Genomic DNA, 23,103 nt, shown 5'->3' on the forward strand with positions numbered 1-23,103 from the left:
CTCAGATAGTACTAAATCTTAAAATCTCTCTCAAATGTGACTCATCATGCGTTAATGTCCTTGTTCTGACCTTGGGCGTCATGTTGTTGGTGATGCAGAAGGCCAGGTGCTGCTGGATGCTCTCCATGCTGTGGCAGTGCTGCTGCTTGGTGGTCCTCAGGTACTTCTGCAGGGCGCGAGCCATGGATGGGAAGATGGCCTGCGCCGCCTCTCGTGGGTCCATCACGTCCCCTGGAGCCTTCTTCTGCTCCTCCTCCTGCATCCGCTTGATATGTGTGAACGCCTCCTCTACTGCCACCACCAGTCTGACAGGGAACACAGCAAACTAAGATTAGGTTGTTGTTTTTTTATTAAATTTTAAGTGTCTTTTGGTTAGTCGGATTAGAAGGTAGTTTCACATACTGCTCCAACATCCTTCAGGGAAACAACAAAATAAGCTTTTTCAACTGCTAAATTTACATTTATGAATGACACTATCTGATTTATTATAAAGAAACATTTGGCTTCTTTTCCTGGGTTTTTAACAAAACCAAACACCACATTTTCCCATAATAATATAAAATCTGGCAGCTCTGCAAAGGTCTTGCCAGACCTTCTTGGTGTGACATCAGTACCAAAATATGTGTAAAACTGTTTCTGGAAATTCATCACAGAGAGAACAGTTTGTGTTTATGTCCTTTAAATTTCTGTGCAGTGGCTGGCAGCGAAAAAATTAATGAATAAATCTGAATCACACCTCCTTAACGTTCCAATATATATAATTTACAAGCCGATTTCAGTCTGCTGTGACATGGAATAGAGACAAAATCTCTGAGAAAAAGGGCACATATGGCTACATTATTATTTTGCCGTGAGGAAAATCTTTCCTACTGGGTTTGAGAAAGATGTGAATGTGGGTGCAGCGCTGACTACATTCCTAAAAACCACTGAGATGCAAATTCCTTGTATGCAGATAAGAATTCTCTGTAAGTGAACAACAGCCCCTCCTCATTAAACAACTGACTCAACAGAAGAGTTTTATTCTGAACACATCTTGTTCTTGAACAAAATGTCTCTGTTATTCCAAATGAAACACCTGTGTGGTGAGAAATTGTGCTTTTATAGAAAAGACCAGGCTAGAAGAAACTGTTTATGGAGTACAGATCGTTTAACAGTCTGTCTACATTATAATTATAACTTACTTACTAAATTTTATCGAAAGGCTCTGTCACTAACAATGCAACTTTTTTAAAGTATTTGTGATGGTTTCTGTCTGTGTTGCTTGTTGAGATGTGAGCCAGTTCACTGCTTGGGGGGTAAAAACTTGTCCCTGTCCAATCAAACCACAGAAAACCATTAGACTCTGCCATTAGACTCTTTAAAATATTCCTCCATGAATGCTTGAAACAGTTTCAGAGTTACTGCATTAATTACCGTGCTCTTCGCTTGCGGACACGCCTCTCGTGCTCTGCCTCCTCGTAGTAAAGCTCATTGTGGCTGGTGTCTCTGCGACGGGCGGCAGCCGCGATCATGGCTCTGGACTGGGAGTGGGCCAGTCCCGCTGCTGCGTTGTTCCCCGGACCTGTCGTGACAAAGAGACAAGACAGGAATGGTTACTGTATGTGTGTGTTTGTCATTTAATCTCACAGGTAAAGTGGCGGTCACAGCCCTCGAGACGAAGGTAGAGGTATAAGGATGACGACATAAAATGCAATGCGCTTTTAGAGTGGAGGGGTAGATTATTAAGCACATAAACCTCGGTCCATTTCCTTTTATTGCCGGCAATATTAAAACCCCGGGAGCTGATGTGGTTAGCCACACAAAGTCGTAATTTTTAATTGTTCCGAGCAGTGTGATCATTGGAAAATCTAAAACACACGGCTGCTCACCCACATATGGCTATTGATATTCAAACATTCCCTTTACTCTGCCACTCGGTGCCTTCAGGAGGCACACGGCGTCCAATTAAAGTGTCTCGGGCAACTTCAAAAGTTTGCATTTTTGGAATTAGGCTAGGAGTCTGCTGATGAACCCTGGCTGATGTTAATGCAGGTTAAAAGAAGAAGGCAGAGCTGGTGAATTATTAATGTGGGGCAGGGATCGTGCATGAATGGAATAATTCATGGACGCAGAGGAAGGAGGGAGTTTTCAACACACCCTGCCCCTGGTGTTGCTGCACTTAGATGGGATTTATGGGTGAGAATGTTATGCTGAAAGCCATGTGTTGGATGACAGGAAAGCGTAAACTTAGAATTTTGAATGTATGGGTTTTGAACCCCTTTGTTGGAAGATTTAAAATGCTCACATAAAGAAACCAAACAAAGACATAAAGTTAAATGAAACCAGAGTAACTTTATCACTGTAAAAGGCTAAAAAAAAATAAATAAAACTCATCAAAAATGTCTTGGCTTGTCTCTCCACTGTTCCAGCAATCACCAACTCTGGTTTGGTTGAAATAAATCCTTAATTTCCCACGTTAGATGTGTAAATATAATAAGAAGGGGGTTGGACATCAAAGAAGCAGCAGAGAGAAACAGTGTGTAGAGCAGAATATTTTTAATCTAATCTAGTTCAGGGTTGTTGTTTTTTTAACCAAACTGGCGTAGGTGATTGTCGGAGATTTGGAAAGACGAGTCAACACAGTTCTGGCGAGTTTTATTTTGTTTCTGTTGAGTTGTCCACAGTGACACATCATCAAAGGACGATGACATCAGTGGGAGGGGTGAGGGGGAGACATATGGAGACATGGTGAGAGCAATGACAAGCAGCAACAGCATCTTTTTATTTTTTCTCCCACATGTCAAAAACAAAACTCCTGCCTTACAGCAGCTCTGTGGGAACACACATGAATCATGAATGCATCCATATGTAATGAAGTAAAAGCTATTTTCTGAAAAAAATCTGTAAAAAGTGCAGCATACACAGAAAAGTTACTGAAATCAACGTAATGGAGAAAGTGTAGCCTTACTACCCACCTCTAAATACAGCACATTGTTACAGGTATTCCCTTTTAATTACATTTATTTTATACTGTTATAGTAACTGTATCGTAATTAAATCCCCTAAAAGTGCAAAGCATATAAAAACTTCTGTGTTGTGATTTGATTTTGAGAGTTTTCAACTTAAATTAATGAATATAATGTTAATTGTATTTCACGCTGTTTCTTTCTTTAACTTGTTTTTATGTCTGCATTTTAAATCTTCCATATTTTGAGCAAATAACACCTTTTATCCACAGGGATTCATTTCCAAATCCCAATTTCTAGAGCTGTGAAACCAATATGGAAACCAAATAGCTTGTCAGGCATCATAAAATCACCTGAATCCATTTGGACGCAGTGTAATTGAGTGTTATAGCCGCTTTGCGCTCAGGGCTTCACCACTGTTTAATCAAGGAAAGATTATTGTCTGTCCCTGAGTTCGACTTATTTATTACAATGCTGGTGCGGCTGCAGAAAGAAGGAAGGAGTGGGAAGTAAAAGCTGCAGACAGGAGAGCCAGAGACAGAGAGAGAGGGAGAGGTCCCTGAGCAGCTGCTGTAGGATGAAAATGAAGGAGGATGAGACACAAGAGAGAAATGACAAGACCGGCAGCGTAATAGCTATTGATTTATCAGCCATCTCCGCCACCGTCTCCCACTAACATTCGAGAGGAGGCAGAAGACAGGAGGGAGACAAATGGAGGCAGAAAAAAAGGAAAATGGAGTCAAGTTAGTGCACATAAGTGAGGCTGGAGTACACTTAAGGGAGAGCGATAATTTAATAGAGGGTTTGTGTTACATTCTTCCAGCTGTTGTAAAGACGACTGAACTTTTTCATCCACCTGTGGCATGCAGAGAGTGAAGACTGGGGAGGAGTGACCACAGTGATAGTGAGCAGTGACTTTACTTCTGTGCAGAGGAGGCTTTCGTTTAGCTTCAAGGACAACTGAGGATTTAGGGAAAGCTTTCACAAAGTGAACACCAGCAGTCTGCAAGGGTGCTTTAGTCAGCAGCAGTGTTGCATTTACTTACTGTCCAAAAGGTAGGCTTTCAGTTTAGCTCTAAAGATGTCTTAAAAGGTTAGCATCAGTGTAAAGAGACACATAAGGAGAGGAGAAAGTCAACATTTCAGCTCAAATCTCAAATCCCAGCTGCTCAAAACGTACCAGAGGGAGTACTGAGGCACATATCAAATAGCCACATTTTTACTTTTGCATGTTGTAGCCCATTAACTACAAATCACCTAATCTTTATACTGGTGTCGACAATTTTCCAATTATGATGTTTGCAGATCTATTTCCTTCCTTCCAGGCGGACACTTCTGTCAGCACATTCCAGTACAGAATGAAAATCAACTTGCAGAGACTTGAAATGTGCTTTAGATGGGTAATCTATCACAGGGGGCAACTCGGAAAAGTTGAATTATTGTTGCATGGTCACGCATTTGCTAGCAGGTTTGAAAAAGTTGCTGCCAATGTCAAAAAATCTCTGGTTTCAGCTTCTCAAATGTGAATATTTGCTGAAAATAAAAGGATTAAATTATTGTCAAGGTGATTTTTATATGTATCATGCTGAAATGCATGATAATGAATGGCTATCAATGGAGGAAATTAATAGAAAAACCATTATCATATAATTTGAAAAATGGTCACCTGTGATGTTAACTGTAGGCAATTTGTAGTTACTGGGCCTAAAGATGCAAACCCACCAATTTTATTGTGCAATTTCAATCATATGGAGAAACAAAACAAATAACAAACTACCATAAAACAATCTGTCAATTAACTGTATAAACAATTAGCAAGACATTCATTTGCATTTTTAAAAAAATTACAGTTCGCAGCTTCTCAAATCTGAATATTTGCTGTTTTTTCCTTGATCTTTTGGTTTTGTTGCATTGGCGAGAAACAAAACAAGTATTTGAATGAAGAGTTAAGTATTAAATATAAAACTAAAACAATTATCAAGTCAAGAGAATATAAATATGGATATGGATAAGCGGTTTATTTTTTCAGCAAAAATGCCAAAAAATTCACTGATTCAAGATCCGCAAATGTGAATCTACAGCATGCATTTAGCCCACGAAGACCAGCATAAGGAAGGAAAAGGAGACTTTCATCAAACCAGAACACACAGACAAACCAAACTACTGACAAAGACACAACAAGGAGATCAAAGACCATCCCACTCACCCTCAGCCGGGGCTGCTGGGAACTCACCATCCACGTTGTAGACCTTGAGGCCGGCCAGGTGCTTGGCTGCGCGAGACTTGGAGGCGGAGAGCAAAGCCGGGTTATGGACTGGGAAGTCACAGTAGTAGTGCTCTAAGATGGCCAGAGCTGCCCGCTGAATGCTGCAGAGAAGAAAAAGTACATTTTAGCCACAGGAAATACTTCAGGTAAAGTCCAAGTAGCTTTATGGTGTGAGAGGTTGAGCTCTGAAATAATGGACAGAGGAATGTGAGAAACACTAGCAACAGGAAGTTATTCACCTGTAATACCAAATACTTCAAAATCCCAGCAGTAATTCTACACCCCTTCTTGGTGAATACAGAAGAGCAGTAAAGAAGATAGGAGAGGGCAGACACAGAAGGAAGTATTAGCCCAAAGACCTTTCTGGCTTTCTTTGAAAAGTTGCTACGACTGAAAAAATCCTTCTCGTATATCTTGAGGATGGCAGGTGTCATCTGCTGAGCGGCAGCAGGGAGAGGGAAGGATTTGAAGTCAGGCAGCAAGGAGGAGAGAAACACTTTCAAGTGGCTCAAACATCTAAGCTAAAAAAAAATTCTTTTTTAAGGAGTACAATTCTTTAGGTATCTTAACCAAAAATTTCCAGACTCTTAAATCTTTTATCATCACATCCTAATTGTTACAACATTGTAAAAAAGTTGAGAAAACATAATTTCAAGCACTTCACTAGATCTTTGAGTCGCTGAGCTGGAGTGTATTAACGTTTTAACGGTTGCCATAGTCACCATATACAAACTGAAAACCGAGAGAGAGGAAGTGATGTTTGAGGTGACGAGAAGGGCCGAGAAGTAAGACAGAAACGGAGGAAGTGAGTAGGAAACAGTCAGAGGCTGATGTGTGCTCCTGAGCAGCAACCATAGTCCAGATCCTGATCCTTTACTGTGGATCAGAGAGCGAGCCAGGTCTTGTCCTTCATAACACAACACCATTAAACCAGCTGTATAAAGGGACGGTGTTTTCACATGTTATACGACATAAATCATTGGCCCTTTTGTATTATACTGCTACTGTTTTCCTGGAAGTGAGCTACAGTTGAGGTTATGAGGTTATTTTCCTCTCACAAATGAAAAGTTTAATTCAAAAACAATAAAACTCACTGTTATTCAGATAAACACATTCAGGGCTTTTGCTGCTGCAGCCGGTCTTGTTCTGCCATGGTCAGTAGCTTTTTTAAAACCAGTTTCGTGTTCTTGATAACTGGATGCGTTTTGTGTGTAATTGCTCTTGTGTAGTTTCTTTATTAATACTCTTTTATACACATTTAATTCTTTATTCTCTTTAAATTTCTCTATTTATGTGTAGGCTACTTATTCCATTCTTGTGCTGCTGAAACACCCAAATTTCCCCTCTGGATGATCAATAAAAGATTATCTTATCTTAAAATTAAATGAGATAATAAAATATAAAATATTACCTACTTTAATATTAAAGCAGATCTAATAATTTTTAACTATTATCCATGAATCAACTTACTGCGCATAATGTGAGAGGCGTCACTGATCATGACCAACCCACAGAGAATTATTAGGGGAACTCTGGAGTTCCCCTCAGCTTATCGAGCTTTTGATTAATTGTTTCGGTTAGACGAGGAGGAACTTTACTGTTTTGCTTGTCTCATTGCTCTCATCGGTGCTGTTTCCAGATGCAGCAGGCAGCTGTTTTCAGAAGGAAAAGCTTTGATAAATCCACTGAACACTATCTGCCCAGAACCAAACAGCAGACACAGTTAACAACTAGCTGGTAAACTTAACATAGTGGAGCTAGTGAATATTCATCTGGTGGAAATTACACCAACTCCTAATGAATGTAAATATTGCTCTGTGTAAAGAAGAAATGGTTTGCGAACAGATGTAACCAAATTAAATAATATAATCATTTGATGCAGGTTTGAATATTGAACTTGCAGACTACTTTCAAAGCAATCCACAGTGTATCGCACCAATATGGATTTGGTAGCTGCTACAACTCCGTTGAAGAGCGCAGCAGATGCTGACAGCTGTTAATTGACCCACAACACGACTTTACTGCTTAACACTGGTCCTTGTTCATGCTGCATGTGTTCGTGTGGACACATCCAGAGGTGTGTGTGTCCTCACTGTGTCCCGTGTCATTGTTTAGGCCACGTGGAGAACAGCAAACTCAATACACATGAACAACAACACATGCTAGCCAGCAGCATGCGCTCCCTATTATGTCAATGGGGGATCACATATGACCTCTGACCCACCGATGAAAGCTCTTTCAGACAACTTTCTGACCTCTGCTAACCTTCACTCCTTCCTGACAACAAGTCAGACCCGAGACGGATAGAAATCGTCCAGGCATCGAGTCAGCATTAAAACGTCAGTCATTCTTTGCCATCTGGTGAGAGTCACATGTACAGGAGCTGACAGCACCATCACGATGGGCTAACAGAGTTTAGAGACAGAAGTTAGATTAGTTTACAGGCTAAAAATACCCGACTTGTGAAAAGAAGATAGGGACTGTCTGTTCATGTTGATCTGGAGAATTTCACTGCATCTGATGAAACTGAAAGACTGAGAGGGAAAATGGAAAAAAACAACAGCACAGCAACTTCTCCAAAAGGACCAAACTGAATCAGAAAGGAAAAATCTAGATATCAGACTGCTACTTTTTCTATATTCTCAATTTGTCATGATCACATACAGTACATATTGCTCAAATAAAAGACTTTTCTTTCTTTTGTACTCATTACAAGCCTACAAAGACTCAATCTTCCTGTAGTTTATAGCTTAGAAAAAACAGCTAATACTTTGGGTGTGTACACCTTCATGACAGTTACCTTTTTTTTCAGGATTTTATGTTTGTTTATTTGATAATTGTATTAGCTTGCCTTCATGCTGGAGCATGTTTCAAGACACAGGTTTCACTGAAGCAGGAGAACACCAAAAGGTTGTACACCTTTAGACACTTCAGAGAGTATAAAACAATTATATCCAATTTGCATTTGTGTCACCTAAAAGCACCATATTCCGACCACAAGCCTGATAATAATAGTCACTTTTTCAATATAAACAGGTACATTACTCATGAAAGTTTGGTTTATTGGTTTATTTGCTAATTCTAAACTATAAGAGATCACTCCGATCACCCTGACAGGCCCTGAAAATATATTTTCTCAACTGCATTCTTACAATGAGTGAATGTTTCCTACATGCACAGTTTTGGTTGGGAAAAATGAATTGAGGCTGTTAAGAAACATGGTATAAATTTTTTTGAATAAAAAGTGTGAACTTTGTGTCCCTGTAGCAACAAAGCTGAGCTAACAAGCTAATAAGTTTACTAACTGACCCGTAACAACCTTGTAATCTCAGAGGACTTTATTTTCCCTAAATAACTTTTTAATTGAACAAAATGGCATACAATGTCTAGCACCATGTCAAGAGTAAACAAAACAGTAGATAAAAAACATAGAGATAATCTCCAGCAGCCATCTCAACTGGCTAGCGCAAGCCAAGACGCAATCAGCATGCCAGCTACAGTACAGTACTTGCCATGTGAGTTTACACACTAGATGACAAAGCCTCTAAAACCAAATATTTCACAATGCACGTGCAGATTACTTTCACTGCACCACTTTCTGGTGTGATCAGGCCTTCAGTCATGAGTATTTAATAATATGTTATAGAGAAATATTTAATAAAAGATGAAGATTGAGCATGCTGTCCTTAAATGTATCCAACTAAATATGTATTTGAGAGACAATGACAGCAATTCGACTGCGTTCACTTTTACCTGACAGATGCAATCTGAGGTGAAAACATGTTTTCAGTGTGCATGCTGTTGCCCAGCACAAGTGAAGCATTTATGGATGTTTCTTCCAAAATAATAGTATGAAATTATGAATAAATTACATCAAATATTACAACTAAATAAAAGCTTATGTGTTCTGTATTCCACAGACATCTGTTAGTGTCACATACTGATATTTCACAATTAGAGTGTTTGTACAAACTGCTTCCAGCCCCTTCAAGTCTGCCAAATATAAACCAACCCAGATGATTATAGTGCCTCAGTCATGAGACAGAACACTGTAGGAAAACAATCACATCATAGGATGTTGATTATGTAGCAAGGCCGGAGGCGGCACTCATTTCCGCCAAGGGGACGCGAGGAGTGTGACAGCAACTCCCTTGGTCAACTGAAGAAACTTGGACAGCCCTCTCTTACATTCAGCAGTCAGACAGGACCATTGTTCAGTGGATAGTTGCATAAGTGCTGAGTCAGAGTTTGTGCCGCTTCCCAACGTCGATCAATTATTAAGCCGAGCAAACATGACAGAAAACCATTCGATTCGTGCAGCTCGACAGACCTACATCTGATGAGGAAATAAAGAACAACTGCAGAGAACTTTGTGAACCGGTTCCCCTTGAGAACAGGGTAGTTGACCGTTGCCTTCTCTGATGTTGCTGCTCAGGACTGACCAGTCAGGGAATGCAAACCGGAAAGTTCCCAGCTGTGAATGTGTTTAACCCTCTACCCCGCTTTGAAACAACTCTCTCTGGCTCTGAGGAATGCATTCATATTCAGCTCGTCTGCTCTGACAAGGGGACAAAAAAGGCTTCCTCTGGCCCTCAGATTGGCATCAAAGGCCAGGCAGACAGAGACAAGCCGTCAGGGCCCCAGGGCCCAGACCGGGTCCCCATTATGATAAGGCAAAAGATGGATGCCAGACAAACAGGAATGTGAGCAGCCGCTGCCGCCGCCTGGTGATGAAGCACACACATGAGAGATTTGTTTGTGGCTACATGTGCATGAATCTGTCATTTGTATGTATACGGTGCAATTACCCATGCACGCACACACGTGTCTGTGTTTGTGCGTGTCCATGCATGTGTGTCAGGCTGACCAGATGCTGCGCTCCAGTCTGCAGGGAGCACTAATTAGCTATGTGTTTACAGTCACAGACGGACAACAGAGCGAGGCCAGGCCTGCTGCCGGCCAAGCAGGGATGAATGGCACAGCTTACAAAGGACAACACCCCCAAGGCAGCCAGCGAACACACCAACCACACCATCACACACACACAAACACACACACACACACACACACACACACACACAAACACACGCATGCACTTGCCTGACCTGTTTCTACCAACATAAAATCAATATGAAAATCTATTTACTTTCCAGCCTGTTAAAAGTTCAGGATTAAAATTTGCTTTCATATTTGATCCCAGTGGCATATTATATATCACTGCCAATAATATCCCAAAGAGAACAATGAGAACTCCAGTACTTTCAGTATGATGAGGGTGAATACGCACATCTTTGTCTTTGGATTAATATTTTAAATATTCTTATACTTAATTCTGAGAACTTTTGCACATTCATGTGGTGAATACTGCACATTCCTGCCAAAAAATGCGAAGCTCTTTCTTTATTTTTTAGAATATTTTTTCCAGAATTTGTCAATTTCCAATTCTCTATTTATGCTTGATTTGCAGTACTTGCTTTTTATTTTTCTTTAGCTTGGCTAAAATATATCCACCAATATTATCTTATTGCAGATATGCCTGTATCAGTGTAAACTGCAGCACAGTACAGCTGAAGTGGGTTTAATTTAAAACAGTCCAGTCTCCATGACATTATTTTTCCACCACAGAAGTTCATTTTTACACAGTAAAACATTATACTCATTAATACACTCTGGTTACAATTATTGATATCAAGATTGTTTGTTTTGTGTGCCTATGCAAAATATCAGTATCCAGTATCAGTCTGGCTATAATAGCTATGTTTTGGTTCAAAGACCTTCTGTTGGATCATGCCTGTTTATTGTTACCAGCCCAAGTACATAGGGCACACATGTGGCATAATACAAACAATCTAGTTAATTAATTCAGCAAGAGTTAATATAGCCTACACTACCAAACCCTGTATAAATAACTGCATTATCACTTTGAAAAACTCAATGTGCACAGTGAGGCTGATCATCTATCATCTATCTACTTTAAATCTCATCATAAAGCACAGCTGGTAATACAAAGACTGAGTCTGTGTTGCAGGTAAAAAAAACAAAAAAAAACAAAAACAACAAAAATAAAAATCATAGCTCTACCTGTGTAACATGTTGCGTCTGTGCCTCGTGTATTTCAGCCATAAAACTCCAGTTATCAACCACAATATATCAAACAGTGAGTTTTGCTAAAATTAGAAATTCAAAATGTGTTACAGTTACATAATATAGAGAAATACTGCGACTACACTGGCCACTTTATTTTCCCATTATCTATATTTAACACAGACCACATACAACTGTATATATAGCTTCTTTACCACTGTGCACAATACATCCTGTTGTTTATACCGTAAATAACACAGTGAGATTCATTCAAGTTTATACAATTTATTGCTTCTTTCCATATATTTAATCTATTATGACATTCTAATCAATGAAAAAATAACTATAGAGAACTTTCCAAGTTTGGTTTAACTGACATCATCATAAATACTATCAATGCAGCGCACAAAGTGTGAAACAGTCCACCTGCAAAAATACAGAGAGATATAAACTTTAGGATGTAAGAACACATATAGGATAATATTTCATCCATCCTGTCACAAGAGGTCCATCTATAAATCCATCATGTTTTACTAGTTGCCTGTAAGCAGGAATGCATGTGAGACTGAGGGCTGCTGCGTATTGATACCAGGGAGCAACAGGAGAGCTGCTGCTGTGTTCGGCTAAAAATGGGATCTTCCTGTTTTCCCTCGGAGACAGTAAGGTCATGAAAACCTGGTTGGTCTAGTCTGAGCTGTTCTTTCCTACACACACACGCCTTCTCTTTCTTTTATTCCCACATACATTTTAGGATTCTTCAACACTACCCTCCCATTAACTATTAATCCCTCCTTCTCTATTCTCTCTTTCTCTCCTTCCCGTAGCATTCTCCCTGCCTCAGTCTCCTGGGTCTTCCCTCTGTACTCCACCCTCTGTCTGCAGCTCTTTTCTGAGGAGTTTCCTCTCTGAAGTCTTCCCCACCCTCTCCTTTTTTCTCCTGGCACTATTTCCTCTCCCTATCAGCCACTTTGTCTGCACGCCTTCTTGTCTCTGCACTTTCTTCCATCTCTGGCTTAACATTTCTACTTGATCACCGCTCTTTTTTTTTTCCTACAGGCACGTCCCTCAGTTTCTTGACTTTCCCAAGTCTTTCCTGTATGAATTCCTTCCTCCTGTTTCAGAGTATATAACCAGCAACTTCCCTCTTCCTCTCTCACTCGAGGTGTCCCAGTTTTTATCTTTCTGTCTCGCCCACACTCTTTCCCCTCCCTTTTATCCCCCTACGTTCTCTTCATCTATCCCCTGGTTGCTCACGTCAAACCTTGCTCTCTTGTCCCTTCCTGTTACTCCTCCTTCAGTCTCCACATGCACACATGGAGGTCATCTGGGTATCCACTGCTTTCTTGCTCTTAGCAGCATCCACTGATTCATTGCCCCTATCTGTCATCATCAGAAACTGCCAAATATGTAAGATTTGCATGTAAATATGCCCCTGCATGCCTAAATTACAACGTGGAGCTGTGACAGATAATTTCCCATCTCCACCTACTGATACAGCATGGTTTCACACTTTTTGCCCACATTATTTCCTGGTGTCAGCTTCAGTTAGCAGCCATAAATCTTCTTAGGAGCAAGCCTGAACAGACAACTAACACTGTGTTGAGAAAAAGTCAACCAGACATTAAAGTATAAATCTGTCATTATTCTATACATCTATAAGAAAAGACCAACTAACACACTACAAGTTGTTTCATAACGCTCCATTGTTATCCAAAGAACTCATCTATGAGCCATATTGTCCACTAAATACTAACTGAAGTAGAAAATGTGGATTCAGCCACAGCTGAAAATGCAGTTTCCTCCTGTTTGAGTGACTTTTACTAAAAATTAAACTGTCTAACTGTTTTAGGAAATTACTGAGCCTTTATAAAATATCAATATACATTTATTTGAGATTTTATTAAGTTCACCTGGCTAGGAGTGCAACTAATGATTATTTTCACTTTTGATTTATCTGCTGATTATTTTTTAAATTAACTGACTAATTGTTTTGTCTATAAAAAATGTCAAAAAAATGATTTCAGCCTCTCAAATGTAAATATTTTTTGGTTTCTTTACTCTTCTATGACAGCAAACAGAATGTCTTTGAGTTGTCGACAAAACAAGACATTTGAGGACGTCACCTTGGGCTTTGGGAAACAGCGACTGACATTTTTCACCATTTTCTAACATTTTACAGACAAAACAACAAATTTATTAAATTGAGAAAATGAACGACAGATCAATCGATGATGTGTAAATTGCAGCCGTCCTGGCAACTAAGTGTATGTGCATGACTAATTTTTGAAGATTTATGTCTTCAGTAGGACAGAACGGGCTTGGGGCTATGTGCCACAGACGGGGTAGGGACGATGGAAAGTACTGAGAGTCTTTGTCTTTTCATAATTTGCGGACAATAAGAAGAATAGAAGAGTACTGTATATACATATAGAATAGTGTCAGCCTTCTTGACATTTCTATGAAGAGAACATTGCAGCACACATTCCTTATATTACGCAAAGTGAACGCTGTGTTTCTACTGTCTATCACTTGACAGATAAAATAAAACGAAACTAGCCTCTCTGTGCGTCTTACCTGAGCTGTCCCAGGTTGTAGTGCCTGATCTCGCCGTCCGTGGAGCGCGTGACACACACAGAGAAGCACGGCTGGAGCTGCCTGAGCTCGAGCAGGACGATGGCCAGGTAGTGGATGAAGAGCAGAGCGTCCACCAGGGACACAGCATACTGCACGATGCCCTGGTAGTTCTCGTCCTGTGAACGATACGATGTGCCAATTAAAGGAATATATGAACGGTGTGCACACATAGAAAATGCAGCGTGAAAACTCACAAAAAAACAAGCATGCAACACTCCTGCAGGGGGTAAAAAGGAGATTGAACACACATGTAAGACAAGATGTAGAGCATATGAATATTTAGATACATTTCAAAGGATTGCAAGCTTTTTAGACCCCCAATTTTTCTGTGTGTGTGTTTTCCTACAAGCTTTCTGAATGAGGGACCAACAGGGATTATAAATTATGACTCACACAGTAAACACAGCACTGGGGAAACTAAATATGTTGTGTTTTGGTTGCTTGTGATTGTGTTGAGCTCCTAAAGGCATTAAAAATGAATGTGTTTGCATTATATGAGACCTCTGCTTCAATTGGGAATAGCTCTGTGTTTATATTTTTAGCTAGAGTGTGCACTTAGAAGAAATGATAGCGATACATATCCTGCCTGCATTCCCTTCTCTTAACCTTCTCTTAGCTCACCTGTGAGTCAAGAATTCTGACTCCGTAGAACAGCCAATAAGAGACCACGAAGAGCAGCACCAGCACGGCGAGTAGCGCCCGGAATACAAACACCCGCGGGAGGCCAGCCCGCGGCGGCCTGAAGAAGAGCGCCCAGACGGCCAGCAGCAGTATAAGCAGCTTGAAGGCCACAGAGATGAAGAGGCCCTCGCAGGCCGTGCCGCAGCTCTGCAGCTTCTCCGGCCAGAGGAGGTGGGGGAGCACCAGGAAGGCCAGCGGCGTCAGGAACACCAGCAGGCCCAGGATCACAGCCAGGGTCAGGGTGAAGTAACGGCGGCAGTCGAGCCCCACGCTGTCCTCCAGGTCCTTGGTGATGCGGACGATGTCCTCCTGAGAGAGGCTGTGCTCTGACGTGCCTGTGACGGCCGTGGTGGTCTCGCCCCAGTTGTCATCCTGAAAATATGAGGAGGAGGGAACAAAGGAGGATTTAACATCCCAACCATGTCTGCTCAATGATGTGTTTTAATGTTTTAACTGATATGTGCACAGTAAATAGACAATATAGTTTTGTAATACATGCGTGGATTAATGGGAAACATGAAGAAACTAATATTTCACAATCATGTCATCTGGCTGTGATAACTGTGTGCTTTTATTATTATTATTTAAACATTATATCACATTATCTAAGCCTACAAAAGATGCTATCCTTCATACGATGCCTGAGAGAAAAGGATATCTTTTTTACTTTACAGATTCATATATATCCTAGCATGGAAGGGAGGCAAAGATGCAAGATGTATTTAAAGGAATTGAGATGCATGCAATGACTTCAGCAGCAGGTCTAGCAAATGCAGAATAACAAAACAACAACAATAGAGTGGGATCTGGGCCAAATATAGCTGCTTTGCTCGGGGGGAAAATATGAGAGAGGGCATCAGAGGATTGAAAATATTAGAAGAGAGAGCTTTTATCTGAACTGTGCTCCTGGAATATAGCTTGATTTTACACTGTACTGCATTTGAGCGGATTCTCATGACTGAAAAATGTTGCTATAGCTGCAGCTCCTGGAGTAATAACGCACCTTTTCTTTGCTTTAGATTGAAACGTCAGCTCAACGAACGCATTATTTCCAAGCACGTGAGAAAGAAAGGAATAGAAGATAGGAAGTGGAAAAAGTAAACAGAGCGAGCTGCCAACTGGGCTACACACTGACGTCTGGGTCTGACTGCATCCGCAGATAATGAAGGTCAGCGGTGTCGGAGCGTTAGAACAAGAAAGATAAGGACTCTTTACACAGCATTCATAACAAGCTGCTAACGTGGCCCTGTGAGCGGCTGAGTCCTGCCCCTGCCAGCACAGAGAGGACAGATAATGAAACACCATCAGCTACAAGAATACTCATAAACATCAAAAGATGCTGTTAGCAATGCCAGTGTAAATGAATCCTATTTTAAGGATTGTATCAGCGACATTAGCTGCACACTAGCAGAGAGGGGATCGTGCAGGAGATGCCTTATGATCACTTTAGACTGAGGGGGTTGGGAGGAGGTGTAGGAGGAGGAGGAGGAGGAGGAGGATGGTGCACTGGGACAGAGAATATCCCACTGGCCTCAGGGGTTAAAACAGCAGAGATGAAGCAGAACAATGGGAGGACCCAGGCAGTACTGCTCAGGTTGTCTTTGAAGCTAGAAAGAAGCAACTGAGTAGACTCATATACTAATAACAGTATTTTCACTGCTACACAGGAATACTGCATGGACATATTAGTGGATGGAAGGAAAATGAGAGAAAACAAATGTTTTTTTCCACAGTTTTTCCCCTCATAAAGGGCCGTCCAAACCAAGATTGAGAACCATAACAATTATTTTAACTATAACAATGTGAGCATCCGCACTGATGAACAATAACATTCTGTAACAGCTGTGTCAGCAGCTTAGGAAAATGATTTTGAGGATCTGTTGCTGCTGAACGTTACGCAGAGAAACAGAAAGAAAAGACAAGAGGAACTGGGAGAACTCAACTGAAGCTGCAACTAACAATCCTTTTCATTACCGCTTAATCTGTCAATCTTTTTCTCTACTAATTGATTAGTTTTGTGGTCTATAAAATGATGAATATGTTGAAAAATCTTCATCACTGTTTTGTCCTCAAATGCCTTGATTTGTCCATGATTCAGTTTGGTTGATTCTGATTGAAGTGCTTCACAAGGGCAGCATATAAAAAAGATTAATTGACCACTAATTTCAGATGTGTGGGGACATATAAACCAGATAATTATGATTAAAAATTCCAAGTATTTCACTACCAAAACCGGGGATGACGAGCTTTAAACATGATGTAACAGTTTCTATTTTTGGCAGCACTATCAGTCATGGCAGACGACATGTTAACTGTTGACTTGTTGGTATAGATTTTCACGGACAGTCTCTTTGATGAGGTCCAGCACTCAAAACTGTCTCCGTTTCATCTGACATGACAATGCGGTTGTAAATCCTCATCTCACTGTCTGCACTGCTTTAAGAAAGAGCCAAACATCACGACTGACCGATCTCATGAGCCGTAAACCAGACGGTGGAATGCATGACTTGGGTTCAAAAGGTCAAAGAGTCCCTGTGGGGATGCAACCTGACATTTAGGTGTACTCGTCTGAGGGCAAAGTGGCTGCATCTCATTTGTTTGTGCAAGTAAGTAAACCTAAAATAGACATTTAAGACAAGAAAATACAAGATTGAAGTCAAATTCAAACTAAAATTCATGCTTGTTAAAAATCTGAATATAATAAGTCTGACTTGGAGCAGAAGTTATTTGCACAAACTGGCAATGACAGTACTGTAATAAAATCTGGTGTAATATCTGTCAAATATCACTTCACTACCAATGTCCACACAGACAGTTAACCAAACCTGCAGGCCTGTTGTCAGCTGTGACTTTTTTGACACATTTCTGATTGGAGTACTCTGTTCATTTCTCCCTCAGTTAATCCATGTTGTGATTTGAATCAGCAGGTAACATGCAGAGTGCTGGGGTTAAAGGTCTACTTCTTGCCGCGTGTTTCTAGTCAGGAATTAAGACACTGTAAGACTTCCTTTGCACTAAATGCGTTCTCAGTCAAAGATATGATCCTGACGAATTCTCCACCTGCCAGTTTAAAGCAGATTCAGGACTTTTAAATCCCAGTTAAAACTGGACTGGCATTGGAAATTACACATGTACAGTGCAGCGGGCACTATTCATGCAACTGTCAATGTTTTCTGTACTTGTCCCCAACAAAACTGATCATTTGCCTTCACCACACCTGGACATAAATTTGAATAGTGTATGAACGTAACACAGACTGTAGGACAGCTGTCAATAGCAAGTAAGGCTGATTAGCTTTGACTTTCGAAGTGGAAACTTTACTTTAGTTACTAGTTAGCCTAGTTTATTAGCAGAGGAGACTTGTGACGTCTCTTGGAATTAAATATCATGATTTAAATTGAGGGGTGGGGAAGATTAATTGTAGCTGACAGACCATAGAACCCAAGTCTGATAACACAGTGCAAGATACACACACACACACAAGCATAAACAATGCATATTCCAGTCCAGTCAATATGAGCGGAGATTGTTTTTGAAACAGAGCAGTGAAAGCCACTTCATTAATAATGAGAGAGGCGGACTGAGGAGGCCCTCAGCCTCTCCACAGAGACTTATGCAACAGGCTTTTCACTCACATGAAGCAATTATCCCCTACAGAGAACAAAAGTAAGCAAAACCTCATTATTTTCTTTTTGTATTAGCAGACGTAAGTGCTCCACAAAAGGCCACAAGCCTCAGTTACAGGGAGCTCCACAAATCATCAGGGATGATAACCAGCATACCTAAGCAGTTACACTGCAGTGCTGGAAAGGCTGCAAGAGGGAAGCCCTTTTACATGTAGTTATGTTTTAAATGTATAGTTTTTAAATGGGTTTTGTGTCTGAATTTGACAGAGCTGATCCATATGGTGTTGAGTAAAGTGCATCTTTCCTGTTGACAGATTCTCAAGTCTAAATCTTGTCTGGTGAAGACAAGCATGCTCTGTGTGTGCGTGTGCGAGTGTGAGAAAGGAAATCAATAGGTATTAGTTGTAAGGAAGAGTGTGTCTGTGACCACGGTATACCTCAGGAACACTCAGGGGAGACATGAATCACAGCTTGTCCTGCCTTCACTCATCAACACTCATCACTCATTGCCCCTACGTCAGACCTCTGATTCATACACTGTTAAAGGAGTCTTTAAAGAACTCTATCAACAGTTTTACACGACATGCTCTGCATTGCTCCAAACAGAAAATGAGTTACAAACAACACTCAAGGGTTAAATTCAGTGATGTGACAACCAGAGCGGAAACAATGCAGAAAATGAATTGGCCATGAACAATTTTGATAAGTGAGCAAAGAATAACAGCAAATCAGTCATCTAAATAATTTTTAATTTAATATGAAGCAAAAGAGTTTTTGGTCTTTTGTCTGTCTGGTCTGTTCATCTTCAAGGTCCTGCATCTGACTCTCACTCCGGCTCAATGCTAATGATATTCGGGACAATGTTGTTGTTGCTGGATACTTACTACTGTACCTGGGCTTTCCCTCTGCAGGCATGACTTAAAATAGACACTAGTGACCCACATTTCCTCTCGGGATTAACCAATCACCACAGGCTGATCTGGTTCAGTACCAGCCGCCTTGCAGGAGGCCCAGTTCCATTCATCACGTGAAAATAGGTGAAACGGAGAGGAACAGTGAAGAGACAGGGAACCAAGAGGAAAAGGAGAAAAGGGCAGGACAGAAATGTTCCATAACAAGATAGCCAATTAAAGGGCTGAGAAAGATTGATCTAGAGAGGGAGGAAAAGTAAGGGCAGTGGCAGTTCAAGGGCCAGAGATCATTACTGCACAGACAAACCAGCATGCGAAATCCTCTGCTCATGACTACTGTATATGTGTCATGAATCTTCGCACTGCAACTAAACACCTGTCAGGTCTACTCTTGTCCTGCGTCTGCAGTGATTTATTCAAGCCAGACATGGTTTTACAAGCAATTCCTCTGCTCCGGGAGGAGCTGAGGCGTTCTGGTAGAAACTAAACAGCTGAATAACGGAAACATCCAATGTGACATGTTCTCACATACCACTGAACAATATCCCTACCCACAATTTTCAAAAATATTTTCAATTAAATTATTACTTCTGTGCTCTGGTGACTAGATGTATGTTGTGGGTGGTTTCCAGAACCTATACTCTATATATGGTACTGATTTGTTATTTTCTTTATGAAAATCAAAATTAAAAGTGTTAAAGACAATGTAAATATACAGAATATGTGGGAAAATATAATGTGATAACTAGTTAAAATTGGCTGTTTGTATTTGCAAACTAGTAAATAGAAACCAGATGATAAACCAAATAACAAACCTGAACAGATGTTTTAGTTCTCTAATGAAAGTAATCCTATAATCCTACAGGGGACCATGTCTACCATATTTTTGCAACACAAGCTGCACACCAATCACAGTCTGCATTTGGTATCTCTCTAGCCACAGTAGCACTGACATGTAGTTAGTTTTCAGGATTGCACATCAGTAATATATTGACACTTTTAGAAATACACTTTTTCAAATTCTTCCCGAAAGTTTTATGAGAAGATTGATACCACTCTCTGACTGTCTCATACTGGTCTTCAATATGAAGCTAGACCCTAGAGACAGTTAGCTTAGCTTAGCAGAAAAAACTGTAAATAGGGGAAAGAGGGGACTGGCTCTGTCTGCAAGAAAAATAATTAGCTTAAAACTTTGCAATAACTTCGGTACTGCTTTAAAGAAAAGTGCTTGCAATTTGTTCATCCACCTGCAAAAGCAAAACCAGACAGAGCGAGAAAATAATGCAGAGCCAGGAGACCAAAGCAAAAAGAAAATACTGCGACTAAAAAGTGCAGTTATCAGCACTGAGGCAAGCATCCATAACAGCAACGTGTGGAGCAGCCAACTGTTGAGGAAATCACTTTCTCCATCACGGCCACCCGGCAATAAATTGGGCATCGTTAAAAACGGTTCAGAAGAGCAGTTTCAAAAGCACAACAAGAGCGATTTGATAAGAATGTGCCATCAAGGTATTTCTTTGATGAAATTTTGGCGAGGCTGCAAACTTAAGTGCTGCAATATGATACAATAGCTGCTGAGCTTTAAACATATCCAGAGTGACATTTGAACTGCACACGGGCACTTGTTTGGATCAGATTGAATGACAGGACTGCTTGTTTGGATTTCCTGGTGGTACACGCCCTCGCTGCAAAGGAATTTATGGTGCTTTTGATTTGATGATAAATGATATGACAGCTCCAGCTGTTTTTGCCGAAAGAAGCAAAATATCGCTGACAAGATTTTATTCTGGTCCTAAGTGACACAACTCCTTTTTAAAACTAGCATATTATGTCTGCAGAGACCTGCAAGAAGCCTTTAAAACTACAACAACCAGGCGTAAGTCCTCAACTGGTTTATCATGAAAATAAATCTAACTGTGCAGTCAACATTTCTGTCCAGTGAAATACACAAATAACAACTCTATGTCTAAGTTTGCAGGTGTGTGACTGTATATGTAGCACACTGGCTACATGCACTAACATGCTATGTAAGCCAGCATGCATTTACAGAGCTTTCAACAGAGTATTTTCTGCGCTCTTTCTCCATCTGAGCATAAATAACAGCTATTGTCTCTCACAGCAAATCAAATGTCCACTAAAAGCTTGTTTTCTGCTGCAAGTGGGCTGCAAAACAAAGCCCCACGCTCAGTGCAGGAACAAGTGCACTCTACTCACTCCTGGGAGGCAAGGTGTGTGAGTTTGTATAAAATATAGTAACACACATTCCCAGAGAGCCCTTCGCAGCCATTTAAAACCACCTTTGTTCAAAGTGTGGACAGCGTACAAGTCTGCCATGAACTTGTCAGGACAGGGAGGGAAAGTTCTTAAAAAAGCTTCTTTCACTAATTCTCAGGATAGAGGAGGAAGTGAGAGACAATGGCAGACTGACAGCTGAGCAATGCTTAGTTTATAGGTAAATTGCAGTATGGTTGAAAAGGATTAGTCTCAGAAATGGGAATGAGGGGAAAAGAGAACAAATTTAGCAAATCGCAGAATCTGGTCTCATGATTATATGGCATTATTTCGTTTAGATAGCCGACAGTCAGGGCAACCCCACAGATACCACAAATGCCAACCTATTCATGGAATTCAAAGAGTGACGGGTTGGTTAGTTGCCTCTTTTCAGAGCAGCCAACATGCATCCTTCCTTTTTTTCAAAAAACAAAATAAAACAAAGCATTCAAATACTGATTTGGACAACGATTACCATCGTAATAGTCACAGCTTCCAAGCTTTGAAGCATCTGGGTCAGCCCTAATTAAAAGGCACCTGCATTGCACATTTTCTGCAATTACACTGAAGGAAGGAAGAATAAAACCAAGAATGGTACAGGATGCGTGTACTACCACTTATGTGTTTGGACAGAGTTTGGCTTTACCTAACAAAAACCTCAAACCAAAAGGAGACAGCAAACTACTCAACAAGCATGTTGGAGCATTTGTAGCATTAAACAACAAGAAATGGGTGTGAAACCAATCCCACAGGGAAAGAGCATTGACTTGATTACTGTGCAAGAAAACATGCAACAGAAACACTGTCATGTCACCATCACTGAGGCATCATCAGTTAGCATGGTCTCCACTCGCACCTCTCTGTCTTACCTGGCTTGTTTTGGTTCCTGGTCCAGAACTGACAACTGGAGGGAAGTTAGTGTTAGAGTCTTCTTCTATGGTGGTGACAATCACTTCTTTATTCTCCTCTACAGTCTCGCAAACCTCAAGCACCTGCAACACTTCATCCCCTGCCTCCATCACCGTTGGCGACTGCATCCTGAAGCCCTCAACCACCAAACTTTAGCTCCGTCCAGCTCGCACAAACATTGTCTCAGCACTCAGCCACTGCGATCCATCCCAGAGTGAGTGTGTGTGCTTGACCTCTCTGACTCTCTCCTGATCTGCAGCCCAGCCCCACTTTATCCGTCTTTATATAGAAATCTCTCCCATCATGCCTCAGGAGGCATTGTATGGGACTATGCGCTCACTTGCCACATAATGTAAGGGGCTTTATGGAGAAAGGCAGAGAGCGAGGGAGGGAAGGTGGAGGGCAAGGGAGAGGAGGAAGAGTCGAGAGGGGGAGTGATGACATGATCACATGGGATGTCCTGACAGAGGCAGGCAAGGATGGAGGGGAGGATAAAAGGATGGGTGGATAGATGGAGAGGGAGAGGAGGAGGGAAAGAGGAGTATAGTAAATAAACATGTGAGTCCAGAGTTGAGAGTAAACAAAATAAAAATTAGGTGCCATCACTATCCTCCAAAGGATGTGTCTCTCCCATTCTCCTCCTTCCTCCTTCCCTTTTATCCATCTTCCCCTCAGGGCATCTCCTCTCATTCTCTGCTCATCTCTTGCCTCAGCACCACTCTCTGTCCATTGCTTCTGACCCAGTGAGCACTGTGGTGTTGACGTGCTGCCACTGT

The 23,103-nt window shown here is 41.0% G+C and overlaps 1 protein-coding gene across 3 annotated transcripts in view; it reads right to left on the reverse strand.

Moving 5' to 3' along the window:
• LOC146304756 (vang-like protein 1) overlaps positions 1 to 23,103 on the reverse strand; it is a 54,564-nt gene that overhangs the window by 1,551 nt on the left and 29,910 nt on the right. The window contains exons 1-6 of one of the 3 annotated variants that reach the window (XM_084713562.1): positions 22,288 to 22,552; positions 14,551 to 14,982; positions 13,870 to 14,045; positions 5,152 to 5,312; positions 1,414 to 1,561; positions 71 to 305 (exon numbers count right to left, since the gene is read on the reverse strand). In XM_084713562.1, coding sequence (XP_084569688.1) covers positions 71 to 305; positions 1,414 to 1,561; positions 5,152 to 5,312; positions 13,870 to 14,045; positions 14,551 to 14,982; positions 22,288 to 22,455 — 1,320 coding nt within the window. In that variant the 5' untranslated portion in view covers positions 22,456 to 22,552. Of the gene's footprint in view, positions 1 to 70; positions 306 to 1,413; positions 1,562 to 5,151; positions 5,313 to 13,869; positions 14,046 to 14,550; positions 14,983 to 22,287; positions 22,553 to 23,103 lie in introns of those variants that run through there. The other 2 variants (XM_084713561.1, XM_084713560.1) reach the window with 2 other exon arrangements.

Source organism: Lutjanus erythropterus, chromosome 24 (genome assembly GCF_056507025.1).
Source record: "Lutjanus erythropterus isolate fLutEry1 chromosome 24, fLutEry1.hap2, whole genome shotgun sequence".
NCBI lineage: Eukaryota > Metazoa > Chordata > Actinopteri > Lutjaniformes > Lutjanidae > Lutjanus > Lutjanus erythropterus.